This window comes from Haemaphysalis longicornis, unplaced genomic scaffold (assembly GCF_048455015.1).
Source record: "Haemaphysalis longicornis isolate Haplotype H1 unplaced genomic scaffold, Haemaphysalis longicornis Haplotype H1 scaffold_8, whole genome shotgun sequence".
NCBI classification, from domain to species: domain Eukaryota; kingdom Metazoa; phylum Arthropoda; class Arachnida; order Ixodida; family Ixodidae; genus Haemaphysalis; species Haemaphysalis longicornis.
The window spans coordinates 82,868,501-82,885,844 of record NW_027526445.1 but is presented as its reverse complement, the minus strand read 5'-3'; the positions used below and the strand labels follow the sequence as shown (position 1 = coordinate 82,885,844).

Below are 17,344 nucleotides of genomic sequence, written 5' to 3'. Positions count from 1 at the left end.
GATTATTTGATAAATGATGCACCATCTCACTGTTACAAAGGCGCTGCCATAACAGTCGTCATTGTCACCATGATCATCGCGTGGTAGCAGTTGCAATAGAACAGACTACATAAAAACTAAAGTTACAGCTCCCCAAAGAAAAGTACATCGATGTTTGTGTATCAGAGAATCACACAAAAAATATTTATTTTTGACTTCAGTAGACGACAAAGTTGATATCCGAACAGTGAAGCAGATGCCAGCGAAAATAATTTATTGATCCTTTGTGATTATTCACGTTCAGGTCACATCAAATGAAAAGGTCACACCAGATATTCTTTCCCCTGATTTTCAAAAAGGGAAAACAAAGCAATATTTAATTATTTTGCCGGTCATTGTGACTTGCTGAGCGTCGCAAGCCCCGAAACGTTTTTCAGCTTAGGCTTATTTTGTTGTTACTACACCAGCCCGTAAGGCTGACCTGAAGGTGTTACAAAATGCATCATTCTCACTTTACCCTAGCTGCAAGAGAACTCAAAATGCTCTACGTTAGCAGAGTGTGATCATAAAGGTGAACTTAGTCCATGATATCCTTTTATGGCCTACACGGTTATTGCAAATCTGACAGCAAATCTTTGTCTACAAACATGTCTTGCCGTAAGAACCCTGCTTGAGTTTAGCTTAACTATTTTCATTCCAAGACATGCCAATAGTACGATGCACACGTTTTGTAATCCGTCTCATCTCAGTTTGCATTAGCATTGCGCCTACGTATTCTCGGTCTTTTTGTAACAGCTCTTCCCTTTGTAATCCTAGTTTTAATATCGTGCTTGTGCACCAACACAAAAGCAAAAATGCCTAATAAATGCTCATTATTACCTCAATATGGGACTCTTTTCTTGAAGAGTTTATTTACGTGCGGTTTGTATATGTGCAATTATTTCCAACAGCCAAAAGAGCGCAAGTATTATTAGCCAAGCTTTTTGTGCCAAGTAATTACGGGTGTGAGATGTCCCGCGAGGGAATACTTCCCTCGTGACTACTAACCTTAGAGCAAAGTAGAAAATCCGTTCTTGCACATTGTTATCAATGTATCTTCTATACAATCATCCAAACATGCTACTTGGTAAATGGGAGGACACCTTTTTTCACACAAAAAGTTTTATTTCAAAATAAATTTGAAATGTTCGTTACTAGTCGGATCCAGAGTGATCTCCGTGGTGGTCATGTCCACTGTGTTGCGAATGCTGGTCACCATGCTCAGAACTAGCCCCGTGGTGAGAGCCGGTGCCGTCGGGGTGTTCGGTGTGGCCGTGGTGGGTTCCGTCGGCGCCACAAGTGATGAATGATAGGTCGATATCGCAACCTCCACTCATCTCCGTTCCCAAGTGGTCGCCAGTTTCCTTATCCACGCACCAGTGGTGAGTTGAAGTACATTGCACTTCTTGAAACTCCCCAGTCGTGGTGTTACATCGGGGTTCGTTCTCCCTATGAGTAGCTGTCGAGAGAACAAAACACGTAACATTAAATCCTTCAGCATTAAAATTATTTCATCTAAGATGTACTGTCGCAGTAGAATACTGAAGTAGAATTCAAGCTCCATTAGAAAGCGGGCTAAATAATATACTATCCTTCTGCCACAGTGTCTGTATTTCGCTATCTGGCTTGTACTTCCTTTACCAGCTCCTTTCCCTTATTGTGTTTCCGCTTTCACTGAGAATTACTTAGAAATAGCTATTATTCCACCACGGACGCTGAATAAACGGAAGAACAAGAAAACGGTGCTATTAGGCCCCTTCCTTTAGAGCCTACTCCTAATTTCTCAAACGGAGGGAGCCAAGAAGACCATCTAACAACACTTTATTTATGGTGCAGCACAACTTTAAAACATTCCGAATGGCGGCATTGCCCTGACAGCACTAGAACCCAAAATGTTCGACAGAAATTAGAGGAGGGCAGAGAAACGGAGAATGGCAGACACTTGATTTTGATGCTTCCTTTATCGAGTTACCATGTAGGCTATATTAATGCGTAATAAAAGAAAAGGTGCTGGGGACGGAGCGCAGTCTTATAGTAGTTCGCGATAGCATGACAGATGTGCATTCTCTGTGACGGCGGTTCACCTATGTGGTTCCTTTACCAGAAAACTGCAACGTCCTCTCTTGGGATTTGTGGGCATGATTTTAACCGCCATTGGCACCTTCAGACCCCAAGCTCACCTCAGGTGTGTTTATCTTATTAGTGCCCGTTTAGACCTCGAAGCAGCGGTACATCACTAACCTCACTCCAACAATACTGTGGGACTTCATAGTTCCTGCATCTCTACATTTTTACCCACCGTCCTGTCCGCCACCACAATTTCGCACTTTCTTTCTCAGGTTCCCTGATACGACGTGATGATGAACATTTAAGTCCTACCTTGCCTAAAAATACGCAGACGGCGTTTGTTTTGTGTTTAAATTCACAGTTTAGACTTTTTATCCGTCCTGCGAAATATTGCTTGAATTGTGACAGCCGTCCCTGTTCCACGTGATGTGAGAACACAGTTTTTTTTCTTTGTGAGACTCTTATCGGTGAAGTCGTGGCAATGCTCTGGAAGACGGATATTTCATACCTTGGACTTTCACTTTCTAGTATGTGTTCGTTTCATTTTTGTTACAGCACGATTCACAGCTAAATTACCAACTTATTCAGCATTGAAAAAAATGTGGTTTTTGCTTCTTAGGAATCGGTAAAACACGAAAGTGAAATGGGCCTTCGGAGTAGTAGTTCAATGTTTACTGTGTACCGATATAAAGTAGCACATCACTATTTATAGTTTGTCGGTGTGGCACAAATAGACGCATCAACATTAGACCCTGAAAAAAACGCACTGGAAAATTGCGCAAATTTGATTCAATCGTCAGGTTCTCCTAAACCGTCCGAACAAAACCGAACGGGTTGTCAACTAGTCGTCTAGTGAAGTCAAGTTCCGCTACAGCAAAAGTTGCATGATCTGCGGGTCGGAAGCTGTCTTTATGGTCTGCTTGGCGAGCGACGTTCTGCTGGCAGCTTTTGCAAAGGTTGCACCACTTCGGTTCTGCTCCGTGGCGTGTGCAGCAAACGCTGTCGTTGCGACGAGCTCAGCTTTTGGCACGCAAGAGACAAAGTTCTTAGCGTGGACTGTAATTGCGTGAACGTGTGCCGGTTCCCATTGGCGTGTCTGCCGTTGCAGCAAACGAGTCATAAGAGTGACATTCGCCAGTCGGCGTCGTTTCCTTGCTGCCTTAATCAACAGTGTTTTTACCTAGAGCCACGGTGGAGGGAAAAATTCACAGCATATCCACGGGGTGAATGATGATGAGTGGGCGAAGCTCCTGAGGGGAAATCATCGGTAAAACCGTGACTCTTCAGTGAAAGTTCGCCCACTACATCTGTGTACGAACGTAACGTCTAGAAAGTCTCGCCTAAACCGCGCGTGGGCACCTTGGGGCTGAGCTCGCCTGATGCGTTTTGCAGACGCCTCACGAGCTCTCACTGCATCGGAGTCTGCCTGCCGATACGCGCGCTTTCTCGCCGCTTTCCGTTCTCTGACGTTTTGGAGATCCTCTTCGCGCCGCAGCCGTGCCGCTTCGCGTACGGCAGGGTCCTCGCGCCGTTGCCGTGACGCTTGGGACTCTCGTTCTCGAACGCTGGGATCTTGGCAGCGTCGTCGCGCAGCCAGACGACACGCTTCGGCCTCCCGCTCTCGTACGGCAGGATCTTGGCGGTGGCGTCGCGCAGCTTCACGGAGTGCTTCTGCCTCGCGGGCTCGCACATCTGCAGCCTTATCCATCGGGCGACTCCGAGCGCGCGCCAACGGCGAACGGATTTTATTACAACGCTCCCCGCCATCTAGTAAACAATCCAAGAATTCAACTAGAGGTAGCCACGCCATCTATTAAACAATCCAAGCGCATCTTTTCATCATATACAAGTACCGCCATCTAGTAAACAATCCAAGAACTAAACTAGAGGTAACCACGCCATCTAGTAAACAATACAAGAACTAAAGTAGAGGTGGCTACATACATACGTCGAGGATGAACAGACCCACGCCTTAAGGAGCTTCGCCCCTAAAAGTTATATTATTCCTCCAGCCTGCACGGACCACCACACCCGTAGCTTCTACGCTGCCCTATCGAGGCGGCAACCATCGGCGCTCATTAGCAACTTGACGCAGTCCTTCGCTTCACCTCTCCTAGACGGCAGCACCATCTGAATTAGGAATGTTAAAGCAAAAGATACAAGACGCGTTCCTAGAACTACGGAGGCTTGAGTACAGAGCCCGTTTGGCGGAGCGCATCACAACTGCCGCTGCGGCTAGAGTGATTGTGTGGTCGAATTTCTAGTGCCGACGTATCAGCGGCCACAATGTACGACGTCGCCGCCTTGTTTAAAACGCAGAGTGTAAGCAACCAAACGCGTAACAGGGTGGACGCGAGGTGTTATGTGGAAGATGAAAGTTAACGTGCGTGGAGCGGCGGAGAAAACAAATGAATTTCATAACGAGGAAAGTTGTAGGAAGAAAGCTAATAGAGACACACTGGAAGAGCAAACAACAAGCGAACGAGAAAATTGTGGAAGTTTGAGCAGGATAGCGAAGTAGAAGAGTGCGGTTAGTTGTACACCCCGCTGGCTCTGTTGCAGAGCCGACTACGTGATCGGTACCTTCCCGAAGGTAATGAGAAGATTTACGCTATACAAGTTGGCTGAGATGACTTCCTGGTTTTTTTTAGACAAGTGGAGTAAAAATCTACCCGAAAAAAGCTTTGGTAATACCTTAGCTGGGCCGAAAATTAGCAGCATAGAGAGGCTTTGGATGATGAACAATATTTTGGAAACGAAAACGTGCTAAAAATGTTTTACTGGACACCCCTCCAATATTATTTGCAATTTCCTTTACTATTGTCATTGCTCTAGGTTTTATTTGATGCATTACATCTCTCTACTGAAGGCAACGTATTTTTATTGATAAAATACTTGTGCTTTTGAATGGTACAATACAGCGAAGCGTGAGTTCCCGTGTTTTATACATCACGTTTATGCGTTATAGACGACAAATTTTCTGGTTTGTTTTAAAATTTCACGTGTCTATACCACTTGTACTCCTTTGATTGGCGAGATTGTTTAATTAGTAATTTGCCTCAGTTTAGGACCTACGCCATAATTTCTTTCCACAACAGCTATAAAGAACCAAAGGGTTGCTACCCACGTAACAGAGCGCCTTGCTAGAGTAGTAACCCGTAAAAATATTTCTAATGTTGTAGGGTAATTTTCTGCCTTCCCGTTTAACCACAGAACTAACAATATTACAGAAGCTTTACGCAAAAGAGCGTGACGCCAACAGAAAAATTAGCAATCGCCTAAATTAAGCCGTTCGGCTCGTTCTTGAGACAGGCGAAAGCAGATTGCAGGCCTTCATTATTGCCTTTTCACAACGAAAAAAATGCCTGGGCGCTAAGCCCTGCCCTCTAGAACGTTTAATCGCTGCGGTTACCGGTAAATAAATAAATAAATAAATAAATAAATAAATCAGTGCCGAGAAACTGGCAGGGCTCCCTAAGTCAAGTGTTTACTTTATCACCCACGTTTATGTAAACAAATAATTGTAGACCGCGGCTAAACGTGCGCTTTTATCCGCATGGAGAAGCGTCCCGATGGAAGTGAGAGATAGGCGAGGAGGCAGAGAAGGCGTGCGTGTGATCCGTTCGCGGAACGTGGCGAAAGAAGGCGACGAGGCCGACGCCGCAGCGATAAGCGCGTACAACAAAGGAAGGCGCAGAACCGTGTCTTGGGGCGCAGAACCGTGTCCGATAACCGAAGACGAACCTCCAGCTCTGGTCCCTCGTACAGCGGTGAGGCTTAAACAGCGCCGTGCGCCGAAAAAGAGAAAAACGCTACTGTTGCGTACCGCTTCATTACGTTCAACTCTTACGCATTACTGCGAGCCTCCTTCATTTTTATTCGAAAACTGCATGCGGTGTTCGCACTTTGAAGCGTGGAAGAAGAGTATTCAATACTTGGTCCAAAGTACCGTGATTCAATCACCAACAACTATTCATGGGTAGACTAAATACGATAAACATCGCCTCTGGTGCTCTTCCTCTCAGGTTTATAATTTGAGAAACAGCACAAACCTACGTAATGTGTAAATGCGTTCTTCCTACAAACCTTTTACTACGTGCGCTTTGGGCGCTTGCTTTGCACCAAATATTTAGAGCGCGGAAAAAGTTCAAGGTGCAATCATTGAGGTTTGGACGATCATTGACGTTTGTTAGGAAAATATACATTCTCCTAACTGCTCACATATATGTCGACCAGCGCCACCAATCATTGGAGTTGTAGGCACAGCACACAACGTGATTCTGCCTGAAGTCGGTGTTTGCAGACTAGAACAAGGCCTATCTGAATGACGCGGTTAGCTACTACAGTGTTTTTTTTTTTCGGCTGCTGTCATCAGTGATTTGTTTTTGACAGCTTTTTAGGGCAAATGGAGCGTTTCTTCGTAGAGGAAAACGTGATTGAGGTGTACCGATGCGTTAACAGTAGCGTAATGTCCTCGACTCCTCCGTTCAACTATTCGACTCGGGTGTGCTTTTAGGCTTGGATAATTCCGGTCGTTTCTAGACCCCATGGCAGTTACGCATGAAGTTCCGCGTGGAGGCACCATCCGCTTTCCGGATGTCTAGCTTCTTTTTGCGTCCACCATATCTGCTGGAGTATAAACTCCTCGCAGGGAGCTGGATGTCTGTTCGGTATTCTTTCGGCCAGTCTAAGGTGGCGTAGCTGTCATTGCTAAACCGTGGCTCACAAACGCTCTCAGCTACCCCCCATTAGTTTCATATTAGCAGGGTTTTTAGATCACGTAAGCTGTGTTCTATAGGCAGGTTACCTGCCCATGTCAGTGTATAATTCGCCAAGCAGTGCCTCAAAAAACCAAACGTGGCTTTTGTGACGAGCATTGCCAAATTGGGAATGATGCCGTCAATGTCCCTGCTGCCGCTTGAATCTTCAGATGTCTCACCTGCCTAGCCTTATAGGGACCAATGACTAAACCAAAACGGTTTTTTGTCCCCCTATATTAAATACACAGGCTAAGGTAGCCCCCACCACTTAAGTAAGAAATCTGTGGAACCAGGTGAAGTATCGCAACCAGACAGTGCCTCCTGTTGGCAGTGTAGTGTATGTCATTCTGAGCACTGGCGAACAAAAATAGCCGGACAAACCCGAAGGTTCGTCGTAGTTTGCTTCATGAAAATCTCTATAAGATGCAAGTTGGCGGCAAATAGCGTACGAACGCGCCTAATGTAGATTTCGTTGTCCCCACGTTTACTCGTTGTGCGCGGTCACTGCCAGGGGTGGTAATTAAATCGTAAAAATTTGTACAGTTGCCTGAAACGCTCCGTGTTGTTATGCATAATTCAGTACGCTTTCTATTAACCCGCCAGCTAAGCAGCTCGATTATTATCAGTGACTGTGAGCTCTACGACATCCATCACGCATGTGGTAGATTACAAAATATGCAGCTAGAAAACTAGAATGGTAAATGAGGGGCTCGGCCAGTAAGAACCGAAATAAGGGTAGGCAGTCGAGAAAGACAGGAAAAGCAAAGGGGAAAATGCGATACGTCATTTATTATACTTGACACACATACAGCTTTTTAAGAGAAAGAAAGAATGTGAAGGAAAACTAGCCCGCCGGGTGGGATCCGAACCCACGACCTCAGAGCACTCGTCTGGTGCAATGACCACTGCGATACCGTCAGGTCTGGGCTGCCCTCCACTTTCTTGGGTGTTTATGTTACGGTAATTGTTTCCCGCGCTAGCGGGTGGTTGCCAGTGCCACTCTGACTACTGCGGGGGGAAGGGGGGGGGGGCGAAAAGGGGATCTTCTTTTTAGCCCCCTCGCCTTGATTAGAGCGTCTACGACATGTTGAATGCGTTGGCCCGGCGTTCAAGTCGAGCTGGCGCGGGCGACCGCACGCGAGCGCAGGAAAGCCTCACCTTTGCATAAATACCGGAGAAAATGGAGGGGATCACAGCCGCCATGGTATCGTAGTGGTCGTCGCACCAGACGCGTATTCTGGAGGTCGTGGTTTCTGATCCCACCCGGGCGCATTGTTTTACTCCACTTTCCTTCTTTCTCTAAAAAATCTGTATGTATCTCGAGGATAATAAGTTACCTATCGCGTTTTCCCCTTTGCCTTTCTCCTCTTTCTTGACTGCCTACAATTATTTCTGTTCTTATTCAACGAGGCCCTCATTTCCCATCCTTATTCGCTACATGCATAGCGACAGTGTCTGTTTTGGCAATCTTAGTGCCATATGTAGCTTAAGAATGTTTAATACTGGTCGACCATTCTCGACATGCCGTTCTCGCTCGAGTCACGGCCTGTGTTTGAAACAAAGATGACTTCTCCCCGAGAAGTCAGACTGGCGCTGGTTACTGCCCCAGAGCGAGGGAAACCCGTATCTCAACATAAATACCCGAAAATGCGGAACGGAGAACATCCCCGTGGGTATCCTAGTGGACATCTCTCAGGACACGTATTGTGGACGCCGGGTGTTCGGACCCCACCAGGCGGGCACGTTTCCCCCCCCCCCCTTTCTTTCCTTCTCCAAAAAAACTGCATCTGTCTCAAAGATAATAAAAGACCTAACGCATTTTTGCCTGTGCTTTTCTAGGTTTTCTTGACTGCCTACCCCCCTTTCTTTTCGAGCCCCTCATTTCCCATTCGTGCCTCAAGCCAGCGCCTAAAGCCCGGTAGTAGAAATCGACGCGTTAAAACCCATAATTTGAATCTGATTCTGAGGGAATGCGGCTCAGCTACCTATGTTTACTGAATGAAATATATATATTTATGGCCTCTTCGTGCAAGTGACGATGTCTTCTTCTCAAAGAAATGTAAATTATAAGACCTTCTTTTTCATGAGAGGTTATAATTGCTTACTAGAAAGGCCAGCAGTACTGAGACACAGAACACTCACGTGTATCTGTAAAGCTGCGGATAAAAACACTGCTGGAGGGGTTAATATTGATGGAAGCCTTTATCATGCTCAGAAAAGCTGGCAAAACAATTTAAAGCGAGGGGAACATAGAGCAACCTATTTATCCTTTGGACGCGTGGGCTATATCTAAACTGAGAACTTGATGTTTAGTAGGATCCGTCCTTCTCTTTGAAAACTTTTAGTGGAGGTATTCCTCTGCATATATGTAAAGGTATTTTTGTGCACGTGGCTAAGAGAATCAAAACATAAAAAAAACTAAATAAAAAGGTCTGATTCCGCAAACGTCCATTCTGCTTCAAGGGCGCTTGTCCTGATATGACCAGGATTTGAAAGCATAAGCTTTTTAAACAAACTGCGGGAACATTCGCGTCAACAATGTTGCAGTAAGCCTTAAGGGAAAATAAAATTGTAATTGATGTCGTAAAGGAAACTCATAATAAACATCAATTTATCTAGGTAATAACACTCTGGTAATGGCCCTTCTGGAAGTAGTAGAGTTGCGCGTGCATCAGCAGCGCCTATGGGTGTTTTTAATGGCTACGTGAATCCAGTACCGATGCGACTTCTTGCAACATTTTTATCGCTACCTTGAACCGTTCAAACCTACATTTTTGTAGCGTGTAGATCAGTGTGTGGGGCAACTTACCGCAGTTGCAGGATATGCACAAAGTTAAAATGATTCCATAGGAAACCTTTTCACGTCCCAAAAGCGAAACATGTGTGTTCTGGCAATACTATATTGTCGTATGGCTCGATGTCCGTTTTCTCAGTAAATAGTCATAAACAAGCGCTAAATAGATTTTTGACCATTTACTTCGTCTGTCGCCGCTTTTATTCACTGTGAGCGTTAGGGACAGCCTGCTAGCCTGAACCCGGACTTCTTTAGGTTATACCTTCAGTTTTTCTCACTTATTTTATGGATACTCGTTGCTTTCTGCGCTTCTCATGATCCACTTTCGTATAGCACACCAACTCCAATGGCATTTTGAAGTAATAAAAGGGATTTCTATTCCTTAGAATCACTTAGTGCTTCAGATTTACTCACCGTTTTGCTGGTTCCAGTCGTGGTGCTTACGAATGCAATTGCAAGACTTGACCTTCTTGGATGGGGCCTTGATCTGCCCAAAATCTTTGTCGTAGCAGGCACAGAACCGGCTTCCATCTGTAGCTTCGCCGAAGCATTGAATAGGTAGGTAGTGGCCGTGTTCATCGCATTCAGGGACAAGCAGGCCGGTGTGGTTGCCTGTTGCACTCTGTTCCCGGCGTCTGCGCTGGCAGTCCGTCTCGCCAGATGGTGCTAAACACCAAAACAAAAATAGGGTGTCAAAGAAAGAAAAATTGTTCCCTAAAGGTAAGCCTAAATTTCTTAATTCAACTGCCTGTTTATTGTCCCGTTCGGGTGAGCGACAAAGTTGTTTAGAGGCACATTTCCTATAGAACACAAGTAATATTTAGGTAAACCCAAATTCTGATCACTCAGGAGCGAACCACTGCAGAAAAAGCGAGAAAAAAAATTATAAAAGTATCGCAGAGCGTTCGATAAACGCCGGAACGCAATAAATAGCTCTGTAAAATTTTCTCTGTCTAGAGCCATTATATTCCACTACCACACTTGATATACACAGATCGCATGCGCTTTCCTCCCGCTCAGGATGTTCTTATTATTTCTGTTTTCAATATTTTCAGGATGTTTATTTATTGTATTTTTATGTTATGTTTTATCAGAATGTCTTTATTATTTACGTTCTTTTGCACCTTGCGTAGGTCGCGTGCAGTGTCGTCGTATGCACCAGAATATCTGCAACGACTACAACAGAGCTTGCAAGAGGATGGCAACGTGCCGCTTAGTAGTAAACTCGCCACGCATGCGTTGCGCATTGCATGGCAATGACTACGCGTGAACCGTAAGCTCATTGCTTGGCCGCACAGCTTAAACGTGCTGGTAGAATTAGCAGTTCGTTTAAGCAGTGCCTATTTTCCCTCCAAGCTTTTTTAAATTATGCCCTGATTTCAGTCACCATGCCAGCCGGAGTCTGTACGGCTGACAAGATTAGTTTTTGCGAGAACTTAGTCGCGATGTATTAACGCGAGTTTTCAACGCCTACGGGGAGGGTTTACGGTGACTATGTTTACGTATCACGCACGGCACTACCCGGCTGCACCGCGCATGAACAAGCACGTGCTTGCGCAAGTGCCGTGTAACTCACTAGCCTCGCCAGTCCGCCGGGGTAGACTTTTGATCCGGTTGATCGTGACTTTAAAAATCACCGCAAATGAAAAAACCCGACCTAATTTTCCAAAACAATAATATCCATGTTCGCTCATGCGACACTTCTTTTTAACGAAGACTGGTCAGAATGACTTCTAGGAGCGGCGGCAATATGTTGCTGTCGCGGCCTCCGCCGGATCAAACAGCTTGGTGGGCTGTGACGGAGGACACGAACGCGGTGTATGCGGAATGGTTTGTGGGCAGAAACCGTTTCTCGATTTCTTTCTTCATTTATTTCTTGAAAAAAAAAACGCGCAAAGTCTACAAATTTAGCTCAAGGACTGTCGTAGGGTAGAACATTGATTTGGAAAACGAGCCGTAGCTTTCGCTTACAGCGCGTACCAGCGCATACGTCCGGCTACGCCCCCACGCTCACTTTCATGCCACAGTCGATAAGGTCGTAAAGTTTCCCGGTGGTCAAACGACGATTCACACAATCAGATTCACACAATCAGAATCTAGTGGTGGCCCTCGCGGCCAATATTTCTACGTAAATGCTCTGGTGCTTGCCCGTGAGAGCGATTGGGTTCCGGTGCTGTTAAATTTACTAGTTTTGAAAAAATATATACTTGCTCCTACACAATCTGTCTCAGTTATGTTTGAATTGTAATGTCTATCATAGCACCAAAGAGAACTGCTTTTGTAGCCGCACTTTTATGGAAGTATCACGATCCCATAAAAAGATGATGTTTAAATATGACCACAATTTTACATTTCTTCGGCGGGAACACTTTCTGCAGAAGGTGTGTCTGTTCTGAGGCTGCTTCTGGGCTGCGCGGAATGCAGAACAAATGCTAGCATTACTGCAGAAGGGTAGCACGTTGGGCGTTGTGTGTTTTCCGTGTGAACAAAACTTGAAATAATCTTTTGCCACCAATGCTGGAGTGCAGGATCGAAAGGTGTAGATCGCAAGTTTTCAAGGGCACTGTTTTTCACACTTACACGAAATACCAAGAACTGACCCACAGGCAGAGGCTTGTTAGGGCCGTGCGTTACCCGGGGACCTGCGGTGATCTCACCCTGCTCTAATACCACCATAACAAACGTCCTGATGGGGCCCGTAGAGTGACTTGAACGCGCCGTTGAAGACCCAGAGGGTGCGAGCTCGCGAAGTTATTCACAGCCAGCCAGCCATGTGGCAACGCTCAGTTGTGACGTTGTGATGATGGGGGGGGGGGGTCAGGTATACATCTTAGGAATAACTTGTGTTCACCGCACCACATCGAATAGGGGCATTTATATGCGAGAATGGGGCGGCTGCTTGCGGTGCGAGAGAACGTAAACGTGCCCTTCATCGTGATCGTACCCTATATCGTGATCTTGCCATTCGATAGCAAAAGGACCAGATGTTAAACATTATGGTTTTGTTCCGCTCATGTGATTTAATTTGGGGAGACCCATTTGTAGAGTTCACGCCGGATTTTGATATACTCCAACGACGTAGCCAATTTATCCGCGCAGAGGGTCGCATCAAGGTTGGCTTGGTACAGCGGAGGTGTTTTTATTTGTTTGCGCCCGATCTCTTCGCCCTAAGCATAAAAATTAGAAACAAAAATGAGGCCAGACGGGTATTAAGTAACATTACCAGGCACTATTCATTTATACATTTCTATGCTAACGGGAGGTATCCAAGCCAGGTCTTGTTCTAGCTCCAGTGCTTAACCACTGCGGCCAAGGTGCAAACATCTAGGCATTTCAAAACACCCCTTTTAAAAGTTGTTGGTTTCCACAACACGTCATATGTTTTAAAAGGCTTAAGCGTGCTTTTCAGTCCAGTGATAAGGGGTGGCGTTACTTTTTGAGAATACTTTGAATGCCCATTTCAAGCGCAAATGTGGGTGTGGTACGGCGTGTTAAACAGGTACGAGCCAATACATAGGTCTTCATGGTTTTGTCCTGCAAGAAAACAGCTTAACCGTCTAATATACAGCCTGAACACGCGATTAAAGTTTCCCGTGTATCAGATGAGTGCCCTTAAGCCATACGGTACATTGGGTTCTTTGTTTTTTTTTCAAAATAAGAAGTCTCCAGTGCAAAACTATGTGCAAAAACAAAGCCCTGGATGTCCACAAATTGTTGGTTTGGAACAGAATATTCTGTCATTTTTGCTTTTTTTTCTTTATCGCTTGTGAATGAAATCTGTTTTTTTTTCTTTAAAGACCCTCCATCGACTAAGTTGATTTAATCATTGCAATACGCTTCAAGCGCCAAAAACCATGAGGTAATTCCGAATTCAAGCGCAACGGCTCATTTCCAGTTGCAGGATACACTAAATTGACAGCGGGTAGGCAGTTATCTATACTAAGAGGTTCCTCCAGCTTCACGAAAAGTTCCTACGCTCCAAAACGTCGACTGGGCGCTGCACGAAAGCAGCCTCAGTCAAGCCCCACATAGTAGTTCGAAAAATACCGCGGCGAGTTAAATACTGAGAATGCCGCTTAAAAGCAAATTTCTGCACTTCGAGGTAGTCTTCGTAAAATTTGTATTCTTTTTCAGGAGCACCAGCTAGACACCACCCAGAGTTATTCGTTCGTATTTCTGAAGATTTTTCACTCCCTTCCAATTTGTTGGCGTAATACTACACTGAACATCTATCTGCAAATCTTTTGCCCTTTTTTGTTTTTCTATGAATACAGAAACAATTACTTTTAAATAGGGCTGAATTTATTCCCACCCGTTAGAACCGTGTTTAAAGCTACGGCTGTGAACACGACAGAAAAAGTCGAACTTTGTTAAAAATCGGTGATAAGGGATCATTCCCATACTCGACATTATTGTATGGGGCCAATTCAGACACAAAAAGTTACGGAACAAGCACGTGGCCAATACCTTAAACAACTTACTTAAACTTACTTAAACCTTTCCGTTTTCCGTGACATATCATCATCAGCAGCAGCAACAGCAGAAGCCTATCTACACACAGTGCGGGGTAAAGGCCGCTCCCATATATCTGCAATCATCTCGGTGCTGTGCTTACTGCGACCAATTTATCCCCCCAAACTTCTTGATCTCATCTGGTCCTCTAACTTTCCGCCCACCCCCCAGCCACGCTTTCCTTCTTTAGGGATCCCCTCTGTTATCCTTAATGACCAACGGTTATCTTGCCTTCATAATACATGCCCTGTCCACGATCATCTCTTCTTAAATTTTACTAATTTGTCTTTAACAGGCGTTTGTTCCCTGACCAACTTCGCTCTATTCTTTTGCCTTAATTTTACAGCTATTATCTTTCATTCCATTGCTCGCTGAGTCATCCTCAATTCAAGTTGAGCCCTTTAGTGAGCCTCGAAGTTTCTGCTCCTATAGGTAAGATGCCAAAGTCTTACACTTTTTCTTTAGCGACAATGCTAGGCTGCCATTCATTATCTGAGAATACCTGCCGAATGCACGATACCCCATTCATATCCCTCAAATTATCTCTGCCTCATGGTCAGGATCCGGAGTTACTATTAGGCCTAACTAGATATATTCGCTTGCCAATTCCACTGCCTCCCCACCTATCTCAAACCGCTGTGCTTTATTGAGGTTATTGGGCATTACTTCGGTTTTCTACATATTAGTTTCAGGCCCACGATTGTTCTCTACGTGTCAAGTGCTGAAATCATGTTTTGCAATTCGTCCCCCGAGTTACTTAGCAAGGTACCGTTATCAGAAAATCTGAGGTTGCTGAGCAACTCTCCATTAACCCTTACGCACAACTGTTCCCAATTCAATGTCCTGAATACCTGCTGTAGACGTGCTGTGAATAACATTGGAGAGATCGTATCTCCTTGCCTGACGCCCTTCCTTGCAGATATTTTACTTCTTTTTTATGGAGAACAGCGGTAGCTGTGGACCCAGAGTAAATATCATCTAGTTTTCTTACTTAATGCTCGTCTACACCCTGACTCCGGAATGCCTGAATGACTGCTGTGGTATTGACAGAGTCATATGCTTAGTCCTAGTCTATGAAGGCAATTTGTAGGGGTTATGTGTACTCTGCGCACTTCTATATAACCTGATTGATCCTGTGAGTGTAGCCCATTATTGAATAGCCTTTACAAAAGCGTGCTTTTTCATTAGGCTGGCTGAAATCTAAGGTACAAAAATTCTGTTAGCGATTACCTTGGTAGGTACTTTGTACACAACTGACAGTAAGCTATTCGGACTGTATTTGTTCAATTCCTTTATGTCACTTTTCTTATAGATTGTGATAATGTTCGCGTCTTCAAAGATTGCGATACACACACTTTCATCAGGCATTGCGTATACAGGTTTTAATGTTTTTCTAGTACAATTTGCCCGCCATTCTTTAAGAGGTCTGCTGTTATCTTATCCTCAACGGGTGCTTTGTCCCCTTTCATTTCTTTCAAAGCCTTCTTTAGTTCTTCTTTCGTTACTAATGGGATGTCGTCTCCTCTAAACTACGTCCTCTAAAGGTACTATCCTGGATGTCAAGGCTACCGCGGACATCTCTTTGAAACTCCTCGGCTACTCAACCATTTTATCCCTATTTGTTATGGCATTGCCTTGCTTTTTGTTCAGTGCAGACATCTGAATTTTCCCCATTCCTAGACGCGTCTTCACTGCTTTCAGGCTGCCTGCGTTCTTTACAGCATGGTCAATTATCTGCATATTGTACTTACTTAAGTGAGCTGTGTTACCGTTATTGATGAACTTCGAAAGCTCGGCTAGTTCTATTCTGTCAGCTGTGGCGGATATTGTAATGCTTTGCTGTTTCCTAATTAAATATTTCTTTTCCTGGGAAAACTCACCAGTATCCTGCCTAGCCATCATGCCCCCGACTTCTACGGCACACTCTGTCATAACGCTTGTAATATTGTCGCTGGCTTCATGTGTTGTAAACTCTTCTTCCTCGGTTAGAGTTGAATATCGGTGCTGCAGCGCTGTCCTAAATTCTGCAACTTTACATCTTACTGGTAGCTCATTGTTCGGTTTCTTTCGTACTAGCTTTTAACGGTCGCTCCTCAAATCTAGCCTAATTCGAGATCTTACCATTCGCTGGTCACTACACCGCACCCTTCTGAGCACTTCGACATTCTGCACGACGCCAGGAGTAAAGAAAAGTATGAAGCCTATTTCATTTTTATGCTCCCCATTTGGGCTCCTCGAAGTTCACTTCCGGCTGTCCCGTTTGCGGAAGAAGGTATTCATTATGCTACAGTGTATTCCTTTCTGCGAACTCTTTTATTAACTCTCCTGTGTTATTTCTAGAGCCTGCACCATAGCTTTAACTGCCTTGTCTCCAACTTGCGTCTTGCCTACCTTACCATTGACGTCTCCCATAACTACGGTATAGTGTATTTTTTCCCTTAGCCATTGCCGATTACACAATTTCATACAGGCGTTCATCTAGATCGTCGTCGTTGTTAGATCTAGGCTGGATGTGTCACCTTGATTTTGTACGTTTTATTAGACCTAATTGCAAGACCGGCTACCCTTTCATTATTGGTATAATGGTGCATGTATTGACTTGGAATCCCTGTCCCAGTTCTGTTTTCTTCAATAGACCACAGTAACATAGGACCCCTCCTTTTATCACCGCTGTGAAGGATTCACATGGTCTCCTATCTTCGTTAGGCTCTATTACATCCCATTTATAACACTAATATCTTAAGCGACCCATCTAGACTCGCCTCGCTCGATGAAATTCCCGTGTTAAACTTTGCCAGTTTTAGGTTCCAGTGGCGGCCTGTCCAAATCCGGGGATTCCTGGCCCCCTCCGCTGCGCCACAGGTATTCGCAACCACTGAAGACTGATAGCTGAAGGTTAGTTGGAGCATGCATGGGAGGTTGTAGCCATAACAACACTGTGGGGGGGGGGGGGGTGGAGGCAATCCTGCTAAGGGAGCGAGTGCTTTGCCAGAGATGTTCGCCGGGAACAGGCCGCACCCCAAGCCCCATTCTGCTATTCCATCAACACACCGATTTTCCTTTGTTTTTAATGAGGTGGGAATTTTGCGGCACCGGGATTCAAACCACGATACATCTACACGTGAGGCAGATGCTCTACCTTTACACCACCAAGGCAGGCATTAAAAAGGGTTACAATTACCGAACGCGACAT

At 45.0% G+C, this 17,344-nt stretch overlaps 1 protein-coding gene across 1 annotated transcript in view; it reads right to left on the bottom strand.

The window, feature by feature from the left end:
• Positions 1-1,122: 1,122 nt before the first annotated feature.
• Positions 1,123-17,344, bottom strand: part of LOC144148940 (U20-hexatoxin-Hi1a-like) — an 18,396-nt gene continuing 2,174 nt past the window's right edge. Inside the window, exons 4-5 of the mRNA XM_077680467.1 lie at positions 10,054-10,305; positions 1,123-1,477 (exon numbers count right to left, since the gene is read on the bottom strand). Of these exons, the coding sequence (XP_077536593.1) occupies positions 1,173-1,477; positions 10,054-10,305 (557 nt within the window). The 3' untranslated portion in view covers positions 1,123-1,172. The remainder of the gene's footprint in view (positions 1,478-10,053; positions 10,306-17,344) is intronic.